The 11,512-nt window shown below is 38.3% G+C and overlaps 2 protein-coding genes across 2 annotated transcripts; both read left to right on the top strand.

Annotated features, from left to right (window-relative positions):
• Positions 1–1,414: 1,414 nt before the first annotated feature.
• Positions 1,415–6,491, top strand: LOC116295254 (transmembrane cell adhesion receptor mua-3). Its single transcript, XM_031703030.2, has 10 exons — positions 1,415–1,511; positions 1,585–1,637; positions 2,431–2,499; positions 3,015–3,162; positions 3,456–3,569; positions 4,110–4,227; positions 4,335–4,404; positions 4,997–5,220; positions 5,686–5,868; positions 6,107–6,491. The coding sequence occupies exons 1-10, from the start codon at positions 1,486–1,488 to the stop codon at positions 6,287–6,289; spliced, it is 1,188 nt and encodes a 395-aa protein (XP_031558890.1). The 5' UTR covers positions 1,415–1,485; the 3' UTR covers positions 6,290–6,491.
• A 1,432-nt stretch (positions 6,492–7,923) lies between these two features.
• LOC116295212 (lactadherin-like) lies at positions 7,924–9,561 on the top strand. The gene is made up of 3 exons (XM_031702978.2): positions 7,924–8,314; positions 8,575–8,879; positions 9,030–9,561. Exons 1-3 carry the CDS (start codon positions 7,924–7,926, stop codon positions 9,174–9,176), a joined length of 843 nt encoding a protein of 280 aa, XP_031558838.1. The 3' UTR covers positions 9,177–9,561.
• The last annotated feature ends 1,951 nt before the right edge of the window (positions 9,562–11,512 follow it).

The following is an 11,512-nucleotide window of genomic DNA, read 5'->3' as shown; positions in this document are numbered from 1 at the left end:
TTCCGACATGGAAATGGTTTCGTTGAATACAAACAAAATCAAATCAGTCTCAACACTAAGGTGCATGTTATTGACGAGAATAAAAAGCAGAAATACAAGTCATTCCAGCTATAGGTTGCTATTAATAGACGTCACTTCCAGTAATAGCTCTTTTTTGGTGGCTTGTAGGATGATCCTGGAGGTTGTTTTGATCTCTTGTTTTCTGGTTTGATGTCGTGAAAATAGTCAAATAAAATAGCTTGAGGACTTATTTTGAAATGTTTTGACTTAACATCCGCTAGTTGCCCCCCAGTCAACCGCTTGTTTGTCCCCCAGGCAACTCCAAAAAGTCACGTGATTGATAGTAAGCAATTATTGGATCTTGGAATGACCTATCTTCTATCGCTTTTCGCCTATGAATTAGTGTATAAATGTTAAATTGACTATCGACAATAAAAAATCAAATCCCGTTCGAGACTCAGAATTTTTCCTGAGTCTTTCAATTTGCAGCGCTGCATAAGTTGCTTCATACACTGCGAGGATCAGCTCAATTTAATACATTACAACCGCAGTACAAATATAAATTTCATATGTATTCTCATACACAAATAAAAAACGCGTTGAAAACTGTTTGAATAACGTCCCGATTTCGCGGAAAACTTAAGTACAATCATTTAATTTTGACTTTACTCCTATCAAATATTTGAAAAGCCATGATTTTTACTGGGATACCGATGGTAGTTTTCTCAGTTTTCTATACCTTTTTTTCAAAGTTCTTTTTATCATAAGAGTTGTCATCCTGCTCTAGTCTTTGGCCAAACTCTTGCAATCTCGCTCGCTCTAGAACGTAATCAGTAGTAAACACTTAGGAAAAGAGACAGTTATTTGAACAATTGAATTTTTAATATTTTTCGATAGCTTCGATTAAAATCTTATCGGACCGTTTCTGATTGATTAACATCGACAGCTATGTCTTTGTTTTGGTGGTATATAGCTGTGGCGGATTTAGAGGGGGTTCATTGGGTGCAAATGAACCCCCCCCCCCCCCCACCGGCTGGTACCTTGGATTTTTTATATTTTTTAAATAAATAAATAAAAGTATGGTACTAACTCATGAGATTTAATATAAAATGGGACTGGTGGATAGGTTATCTTTATCAGGAGCGCCCCTAGGCCAGTGATGTGCCTCATGGGAAAAATAATGATGCAAGAGAAAGTTATTGTTGTGCCGAGATTTGCAAAAATGAACCCCCCCTAAAAGTCCTGGATCCGCCACTATATAGACATAAAGCTTGTAGCGTAAACATCCTATTTTGGGAACAAAATTCTTTAAATAGCTTGTAAAAAAATTGGCGGGAAAAACCATTAAAGTTATCTTGTTTTTTAATCTTACTGATACCATCTTCAGTGGACTGAGAAATTCCTTTGATCGATAGCAACCGTAACTCTGTTTCCATGGTAATGGCTTAAACCATATTTTATTTAAGGGAGTACTCATATCAGGAAATGCTCGAACGAAGCACAAGTTCAAAGTAAGTTTTTTTTACTTTCGTTAAAGCTTTAGTGAATTACCTTTTGTTTGAACTTTTTAGATTTTTGTTTTAGAACATCCAAGAAAGTGAAAAGAAGCAACGAAAGGAGACTTCGCTCTACGAATAGTAAGTTGCTCTAACTTTGTAAAACTGTTTTTTGTTTTGGTGTTTTTTGTTTTGGTGTTTTTTGGGGTTTTTTTCTTGTTATTTATTTATTTTTTTTACAATGTTTTTTTTGTTTTTGTTGCTGTTTTTCGTTGTTTGTTCGTTTGTTTGTTGTTTTTTTTTCGTCGTTGCTGTTTTTTTGTTCTTTTTGGTTTTTTGTTTTTGTTTTTGGGGGTTTGTTTTGTTTTGTTCTGTTTTTCGTTTGAACAACAAAAGAAACTGTAAAATGCATGATATACCAGGAGAAAATACTCGAAAGCAATAATAGAAAGAAATAGTGCGTCAGTTTTTGATCTTGAAGAAAGTCAAGCTTTATTATTTTATGGGTCCATATTCTATTCGTGATATATAGTAGCGTTTTCAAGTGACGTCACAGCGGCCATTATGGGGTACCAAAACAATACATTTTCTATCCTCCGGGAATTGAACTCTATCTTTATGCAAATACTGTGCAAAAAGTTTCTATTGTTTATGGTTGTCTTCTCCCGTGAGTGAAAACGCTCTATTGATGGTTTTCAACCATTCCCAAGAGAATTAAATAACAAGAGAAACGGCGGGCATGTTGGAGGATATGACAAAAGAATTCATTGACAATTCTTTTGTTATGTTCCTCCAACATGGCCGCCGTGAAAACCATCAATACAGTGTAATACTCCAGTTTGGAGTCATCAGTGGGGATTGCTAAAGGTTAATTAGCTTCGATTTTGTGTAGAATATTTACGTGTATCAGTGAAGCTGTATTTTTTTATTTCAGTGTTTGTCTACATTTCTCTTCTTGTTTTTTGCGCACTACAACTTTTTGTGGTGCCTCGTCCGTCATTTGGTAAGTATCTTTTCAGCTCCTTTTTTGCCTTCAAAATAGTTTTTAATGTAGATCTTTTGTTACTAGTTTGGAATGCAACGCGCGACTAGAGTGAAGGCATTTAACCCATGAAACAAAAAATACTAGTCAACGTGTAATAGTCAAATAGACACACAAGAAAACAATGGAATTAGGGTCTACTAAAGTGTATTAGGCTAACTTGACTCTAATCGTACGTATACAATGTACTACTTCCACGATAAGGCGGCCATCACGTTACGTCATAGACGTCATGTTGGTTGACGATAAGAAAGAAGTCTTGATCAGTAGCTTTTCTTGTTAGATCAACCAACTTAGCGGCTGTTTCATTGTTATTTATATTTTTTGAGGAATGTGGTTGCACCCCAAGAATACCAGACAATATTTTATGGTTAAGGTTATTTATTTCAGCGTATAAGGTCCTTGAATTTTATGAATAAACAACTTTGTTCGTTTGTGACCATTTTTGAGAATAAACTCCTTTTTTTCTTCTTCAGCGTATGAGTACCTCAAATGTCCAAAGAACTGGTTGAAACGTGGCTGCAGGGTCAATTTTCATCGCGATTTGATTCCCATTTTCGACGACAGAAAACCTGACGCTAAAGTCAAAATAGACTGGGACGATTTCTCCGGCTACATTGAGGAGTAAGTCGTCAAAATCCTGCTTTCTTTAACGCTACCAAATTTGGCTTGTGAAACTTTAGAATATATCTCTTTAGCCTGCATGAGAGTATAACTTAACCACCCATTCATTCAGAAAAAATTGGGTCGAGATGCTATTGTTAGTGTATTGTCAGACTGTCTTAGGGAACATATTTCCAAAATAGCGTCCAATAAACCAATAATGCACTGCAATCCCAATTCGGTCCAGTTTTTTCCTAAATCTCTGGATGGCTTAGTAATAATACTGATTGGATTTGAATGTTTTGCTTTGTCAGCCTGACCTGTCGATGTTGCAGTGAAGCCATCAAACTAAAATACACGTGGTTCGCCCTAGAGAATTATGGGGTATGTCTGAGCGGGACAGGTCCATTGCAAAACTACTCAGCAACGTAAGATATTCTGATTGTTATACGGTTTATACTACGTCATGTGATTCTCATAGGGGACAGGTACAACGTGTAGATGGGTGGTAAGGGTGGCTAGTGAGAAAACTATAAAACTTCGGTCCGGTTTATTACGGTTTACGGAATACAATCCACATTTGAAAAGAGCTTGTTTGATGTGTTTTTATCATCATCGTTGAGAAAGTTCTCGATCTCTGACCGGGTTCTTCATTTTTCCTCTCTTCACAAACCACAAAAATCAACACGTGAATTGAGAGTTCAGTGCTTAATAGAATGTTAAATGTAGTGGAAGTGTGGAGTGTGTCGTTTAATTTTGCCTGGAGGACCTACCGAACGACTTGTAATAAAAATAATATAATAATAATAATAATAACTTTAACTTTTACATGTTTAATGAGGTTAAACATAAGAGACTGTTAAATTTGTGGACCTCCCAAGGCGACTTCTTATATCTTGGAGGCGTAAAATAAAGAAGGTCTTATCAGTACTACATAACAATGAATTGGTTTTTTTATATTCCTTTAGGCATCCTCTCGATCCAGAAAATAGGTGCGTTGGAGTTCTAAAACTAAACGCTAGTTTAGTCAGCGATATCGATGGAGAACTCTGTGTTGGCGGACAGTATCGAGCGTATTTCTACGATGTACGAATATCTAGAAACCTGAATTAATTCCCTTGTATATAGATCTCTTTCTCGTCATTTTGAATATTTTCTCTCTTTTCCTTATTTTTTGTTCATTACGTATTCAGATAAAAAATTCACACATTGGTGGTATTGATCCAGGCCCGATAAAGGAAGTCACGGTCGCACCCCCTCTCAGTAAGTAGCAACCATGGGCTCGGTCCTCTTTCTATTCTTTTAAATTTCCCTTGAGGGTTCTTTCTGCCGCTGTTAATCGTATGGCCACTCACATATCCATCCATGCATCCATGCATCCATGCATCCATGCTTCTACGCATCCGTGCATCCATCCATCCATCCATCCATCCATCCATCCATCCATCCATCCATCCATCCATCCATCCATCCATCCATCCATCCATCCATCCATCTGCATCCATCTGCATCCATCCATCCATCTGCATCCATCCATCCATCTGCATCCATCCATCCATCTGCATCCATCCATCCATCTGCATCCATCCATCCATCCATCCATCCATCCATCCATCCATCCATCTGCATCCATCCATCCATCCATCCATCCATCCATCCATCCATCCATCCATCCATCCATCCATCCATCCATCCATCCATCCATCCATCCATCCATCCATCCATCCATCCATCCATTCATCCATCCTTTTTTCCGGGATCCATTCCATCTCTCCTTTCCTTCCTTATTTTCCGCTCTTACTTCCCAGTGATTATGTTCATGTAATGTTAAACCTATTACCTCATTCTATCCCAGAATGTTCCTACGTCTCAGACGTCATCCTACTGGTAGACGTGTCCGGCAGCGTCGGCAAAGGCAACTTCAAGCTCGTACAGGAATTCCTCAAGAAGTTCATTACTCGCTACGACTTTTCGTCCAAAGGGAAATCAAGACTAGGCATCGCTCGCTTCGACGAGAAGTGCTATATAGACCTGACATGGTTAGACAGTGATGGGATATCTGCTGATCGGATTAGAGAAGTAGGTGTCGGTTAACTGAAGGTCTAAACCATTTGCAGATGTAATTACAAAGGCAGCACCTTCTCCTCAGTTATTTTAAGACCCTGAGTGTTGGTCCGGCCGGGACTCGAACCACGACCTTCCGCACAACAGACCGACGCTCTTACCAACTGAGCTAACCGTGTGGCGGTCGATATGAAGTTTATCTTCGAGTAGTGAAAAGATGTCACGAGTGAGCGCAGCTAGTTTGCATGAAAAATACGAGTGGGGTATTTCAGTCCCAGAAAAACACTAGTCAGTTACAAAACGTTATTATAGTGATTTCGTCTTTTCTCTGATATTCAGGTTTAAAATTATACAATTATACTAAGACAATTATTTCCCTCAGTGCTTATGGTGGATATTTACCTCGTGGCTCGGTATTATCACTTCCCCTTCGGCGAATATTCCACTGATTACACTGATATTACACTGATGTTTTCTTAGATCATCAATGATATGGAGTATACCGCAGGATCAACACTCACCGACAACGCCCTGAAGTGTTTGAAAGACAAAATCATCACGCCCTTTCAGCGAGATGGCGTCCCTAAGACTGTGGTGGTTCTTACAGATGGAAACAGTTGGAATGGCTTTGAAAGGCTTCCTGTACCTTCTAGGGAACTAAGGGTAAATACCAAGATAAAATAATAAAAAGAGAGAAGGAATCTGTAACGATCATAGCTACCGTTCGATCGTTTTTGGGGAAAGAACCTGATTGGTTCAAAATCATTTCAGGCAATACAAATTAACAACATGAATGATCCTCAAAATAGCATCAAAGAGTCGTGATATATGGGACATGCTTCAACGCCACTGCTTCAAATTGTTTTCAGTGATATATTTGTCATGCTTTATCGTTTAACAGGACATGGGATGCACAATGGTTGCTATTGGTATTGGTGATGATGTTGATCCAAATGAACTAAAAATCATCACTGGGAGTTCCAAACAAGTCTTTCTCTTGGCGTCCTTTAGAAACCTCATCGATCATGCAGCTGCAATTCTTAACAGTTTGATCGCGAAGGTCTGCAGAAAGAACACCATATAGGCGTCACTGGATTGCCTTTCAGTCTCATTTGCAGACTCATGCAGTGCTAGAGAACCTTGCAATCTGTTTACACGTAAAAAATAAAACAAAGACAATAAACTGAAAGTTGAAATGTTAAAAGAGCACTCTTAAATACCTTTGTTCAAACCATTTTGGAATATAAACTTTTATTTTTCTGAGTATAGAACCAGGGATCTAATTAAACGATGGTTGCTTGTTTGTTCGTGTTTTTTTGTTTTTTGTTTTTTTCTTTTCCCCCAAAAAATACACTTTCGTACCGTTATAAATTCGATGAATTGAGCAAGACACCTGAAGATAGCGTTCTCCTTCGGAAAAAAAGTTTTCTATGTAGTTTCTAATAATATTCCGAAATCCTAAGTTCTCAAGAAAAAAAAAATTGTTTTGTGACGTCATCACTTTGGCACTTTACTTTTTGGGTCAATTAACGAATCGCTACTTTTTACTTTAATTTGCTGTAGGCGGCTTTTCTCATTTCCTTGGCCTTTTGGTATTAAAGAAACAGCCGAGCGGAATTGACAGTATCTGGTGTTTACCAACAATTTTATGCCCACAAATGTATTTACTTTGCTCTGAAGTCTGTACTCTTAGGACTTTTAGCAACTCGATAAAAAAGGCCGTTGTTTACTCAATATTAAAAGGGATCAATTATAAAATTAGGTTTTCAATTATTCGATTTTGTTGTGCCGGAATCGGATGCCGGACAAGAGCAGTTACTTAACCAAATCATTCCTTCTGTCTTTGTTTGTTTCGTTACGTTTTTGTACTTCATGCACCGATCAGTTCTGCCAGCTAAGATTAAAATTGCCTTCTTCTTAAAAACAGGAAAAAAAACCCCAAAAAAACAGCTGAGAAGAGAATGATAAGAAGCAAAAGAAAAATTTAAAACATGTGAGTCATTAATTCATCTGATACAATATCCGTTCATTTTTTCACGCCAAAGTGCAATATTTACAAATCCTCAGCTTAAAAAAGATTAACTATAATGAAAATTCCCAGCTATTTCCATACTATTCGATTCCTATAGACCACTCCTACCTGCAGTGTTGCGTTTCAACAGCAGTGAAATCTGCGTTCAATACTGAAGCGAACAAAACTTTTATATTACTCAAAAATCAGAAGCTGAAGGTAAGTTAGATAGAAATTTAATTAAAATATCTTTGCTAGTCCGCTGTTTCCAGTTCAAGGGTATCGGAACTGACAACAGCGCTGTCTCTAGATCAGATCGATCTAAGATCGAGAACCATGCACTCAATAGGCTTTTCATTTAAGTATTTTATATGCTATCATTATTATTTTTAAATCTGCAAATCCTCGAGAAATATTTTGGTTATTTTCATTGGTTAACATTTCAGGTTGTATCGTAGTTTTTTCAATTTTAAGGTAACTGTAAAATCTAATATCATAGAGCGAATCCGCCTCACAATTACCACCACCATACGTGACAGAACGTAAAGTTCCTTCATATCATGCCGAGTGATATAATCAATAATCTTTTCATTTCAGTCAGTAAAAATGTCTTATTCTTTTGTTTTGCACTGTATTACACTGTATGCTTTTTATTCCAGCAACAAATTGTCATATATCACTTCGGCAAGAAAAGGAGATCGATAGAAATGAAGACCAAGGTCCATTTGCTTGTTCTAGTTTTGTTGCTGTGGCAACAGCCATCATTAGCACTTGAATGCTCAACAGCGCAGTCTCAGTCGAGTCACGTGCTAGTAAACCACGTAATTCGGGTGACCAAGGCAACACGCTTTTCTGATTGCACGCAGAAATGTGGAGCTGACTCAAAATGTCGCAGTATTAACTGGTACCCAGACCACGGCCTGTGTGACCTGAACAACGCTACTCACCTCTCCTCCCCTGAGGATTTTGTCCCCGCAAGTCAGGGAACCTATTTGATCTACTTTCTTCATCCAATGGCTTTTTGTAGTTTGAAACTGTGCAGTAAATCAAGTATTTCTTGTTTAATGAACAGCGATGGAATCAACCATCGATGTCAGGGTAAGTCTTGAAAGTCGACATTTCCTTCATATTATATAGGGATTATACAGGAAACTTGCAGCCGGGGGCAGCTTGACCGAATATTTTCGATTTTCCTTTAGTATTTTAAAATACTTAAAATGATAATGCTATTTGCTTCGCTAGCGTATAGTATCGATCAGACCAAATATTGTCTGGCGATACATGATACAATATTCATACATCTCTCGCTCCCTTGATCTCTCCTTCCATTTTAAGATGCCAAAAATATTTTTTTAAAGAATGCAATAAATCTCTGGGGATGCAACGAGGCCGTATTTCCAACGTCCAAATCACAGCTTCGTCGTACTTGGGACGTAACTTTGAACCATGGCAAGGTCGTCTACACAATAGTAAGAGCGTGTGGAGCTCTAAGAAGAATATAGCGGGAGAGTACCTACAGATAGACCTTGGTACTGTTATGGCCATAACTGAAGTGGCTACTCAAGGTAGACACGGTTCCAACGAATGGGTGACCAAGTACCAAGTACAGTTCAGTCTGGACGGATTTAACTGGACTTCATGCAATTATGACAATCAAGTCAAGGTAAGTGGGAGTTCTCTCTTAGTTTAAGAAGTTTAAAAAAATTACCTTAGCTATAAGTGTTTGACAAACCTATAGGAATAAAGCTAGAACGATTTTGTGATAGCAAATTTATATATTGATTCAAAAACTTCATATATCTTTGTTGAGCAGACATTCAAGGGTAACTCCGACAGAAACACCATAGTCACCAACGAGTTACCAAACAAGATCGATGCAAGGTACATCAAGATTGTCGTTTTAGATTGGGTACATCATATATCAATGCGAGCTGAGCTGTACGGATGTACACTATACTAGCTAAACAATTTCAATACGCTTAAAAAAAAAGAATACAGAAGGATAGACCACACCCGGTAAAGTACGCCACAAGCATCAGTACTCGTGAAATGAACTGAATGGATGGATAGACCACACCCTGTCAAATACAACAACCATAAGTACTCGTGAGATGAACTGTATGGATGGATAGATCTAAATACTAAAAGTGATACTGATTATCATGATTACGAACCACTGGCACGGATGATTTTGGCAGATGTCTGTTTCAAAAAAAACCCCAGCTAGATTATGGTCGCCATGACACTTTTAAATAGTGATACCGCTGATCGCTCGTCCCATTCTCCCATACCTTATTTTAGTAACTTAACATCAAATCGGGGAATAGCCGTTGTTGACTAAACCATAGCACAGAACGTACTATCACTGCTTTGTTAAAACGATTTCAAAGAGAAGGTTTTGGGATAGTTTAAAGCTATTAAAGCTATTATCAACTCTATTCGTTGTTTCTGTAATAAAATTAACTCAACTATTTTTGTCCTCCGCTGTCTCCAGCAAATTATAGAGTAGGTTTTGATCAACAATTCCGAATGTTTTTGAGGAGGCAGTATTGTCGAGTGGCATGGTCACAGCGCCAGTCTCACAATCCGGTGATGCTCAGTTCGACTCCCGCTGTGGCTACTAGCTTGTCCCGATTCATCCTGATTAGTTCAGATTCAGTTTCTCGACCATGCTTGTAAATAGCCAACTTGTTTGCCTCCTTGCCAGTTGGGATTCTTAACACGCTTTATGTTTATTGGATCATTCATTTCAGTTTCATTAATTAATTGTAGGAGGGCCATAATGCAAACTACTGGGCTACCAGTAATATATGTCACCCTTGTTAAATAAAGTCAATTTATTTATTTTTATTAGTTAATTCTATTTCGTCATTGGTAATCAAGGGTGGCGCTAGTACACCTGCGCGCCTCTCAGCTCTAGGCTCTACTAACCTTGTGTCCTTGTAAGATGTAAAAAAACTTGTCCCGCTCAAACTTAGGCATGCATGCGCACACCACACAACTCCTGCGATGACAACCAACCGAAAGTACTCTCTTACTAAGGGGGGCTCGACGGACCTTTTATAATTAGGGTCGAAAATTAGACCTCGCATACCTTTGAGGGTCTCCGACTGACTCCCGGCTGACTACGTACCTTTTAGGGTCAGATTTGTTCGTTTTGAAAAATATCAAACGTCATACAAGAATATTATGGTTGGAAACGTCGTCATTTTAAATGTGGTCGTACCTCTTAGGGTCTGAAATCAGCATCTCAGTTAATTTATGCGTACCTTTTAGGGTCATTTTCAAAACCGTCCGTCGAGCCCCCCTACCCACTTTTCAAGAGTCCCCCCCCCCCCCCCCCCCCCCCGTTTGAAATTATTTCTTCTAACATACACATGTAAAGAATAGGTATTCTGCTCATGATTAATTCAACAATTATGAAAATTAATCATTTTAGGGTAATTTTTACACCAAGTAACATAGCAATGCTTGCTTAAAGCCATTAAGAGATGACTCGTAGAGCGGTACGTACCTTATATCCAACACGGTTCGGTTCGTGAACACTACTACTGTCAACTCCTTCCATTTATATTGGATCCTTAGGTAAAATAGATCAAAGCTATACAACTTGTTCTAAAGTATAAGTTTCTTACTCCCCAGACGTGACCAACTTGTCCGCTGTCAACACTAGTTTATACGAGGTCTTTTGATCAGTTGACAGCTAAAGGGAATAAATGCGTAGCCAAGCACCTTATTTTACCTCTTTGAACTGAGCTTTTTCGAAGTTTTTTGATGAAGGTTCTGCACAGGTTTTCATTACGCTTCGTAGCGAATTTTTTAACTGTTTTTTATTAGTCAATGAGCTAGTGAAAATGCATAATGGTGGACTTTTAGCGTTGTTTGGGCACCAATTTGTATGAGATGAATGGCTCAATTAAGCATCCACGAATTGTTTGAATTATTTGCAAAGCAAATAATGGCGGCTTAATCCCCTCTACTATGAATTCACCCAGCATGCACTGGCAAGCAAATACTTTAGAGAAGGCGGACTAACTGGCTCCATTTGACAAAGAACGAACCCAAGATAATAGTATTCATTAACGAACATTGTTTATATAGATAAAGAAAAACAACTCGTAGTGGGTAATGCTTGTCACATCGAAGTATAAATCTTTTATCACTAAAAATGGAACGGAAAGACCGCACGCGCGCAAGATGATGACGCACGGGAGTAGGGTAAGGCGAAATTTAAACTGCATCCGGTTACTAAAAATAACCCAACCGGGAATTTACATGGCGCGCGCGTTATAAGAA

The sequence above is a fragment of the Actinia tenebrosa genome, unplaced genomic scaffold (genome assembly GCF_029948245.1).
Source record: "Actinia tenebrosa isolate PJP-AT-01 unplaced genomic scaffold, QUT_ActTen_1.0 PGA_scaffold8__29_contigs__length_14323225, whole genome shotgun sequence".
Lineage (NCBI taxonomy): Eukaryota > Metazoa > Cnidaria > Anthozoa > Actiniaria > Actiniidae > Actinia > Actinia tenebrosa.
The sequence above is the reverse complement of the archived record's forward strand: the minus strand, read 5'-3'. Positions and strand labels throughout refer to the sequence as shown.

Coding starts and splice junctions, on each gene's coding strand:
- LOC116295254 (XM_031703030.2), top strand. CDS start 1,486: ATGCTCGAACGAAGCACAAGTTCAAA. Junction 4,228..4,334: donor ATCGAGCGTATTTCTACGAT/GTACGAATATCT, acceptor TTACGTATTCAG/ATAAAAAATTCACACATTGG. Junction 4,405..4,996: donor CACGGTCGCACCCCCTCTCA/GTAAGTAGCAAC, acceptor ATTCTATCCCAG/AATGTTCCTACGTCTCAGAC.
- LOC116295212 (XM_031702978.2), top strand. CDS start 7,924: ATGAAGACCAAGGTCCATTTGCTTGTTCTAGTTTTGTTGCTGTGGCAA. Junction 8,315..8,574: donor AATCAACCATCGATGTCAGG/GTAAGTCTTGAA, acceptor ATTTTTTTAAAG/AATGCAATAAATCTCTGGGG. Junction 8,880..9,029: donor ATTATGACAATCAAGTCAAG/GTAAGTGGGAGT, acceptor TTTGTTGAGCAG/ACATTCAAGGGTAACTCCGA.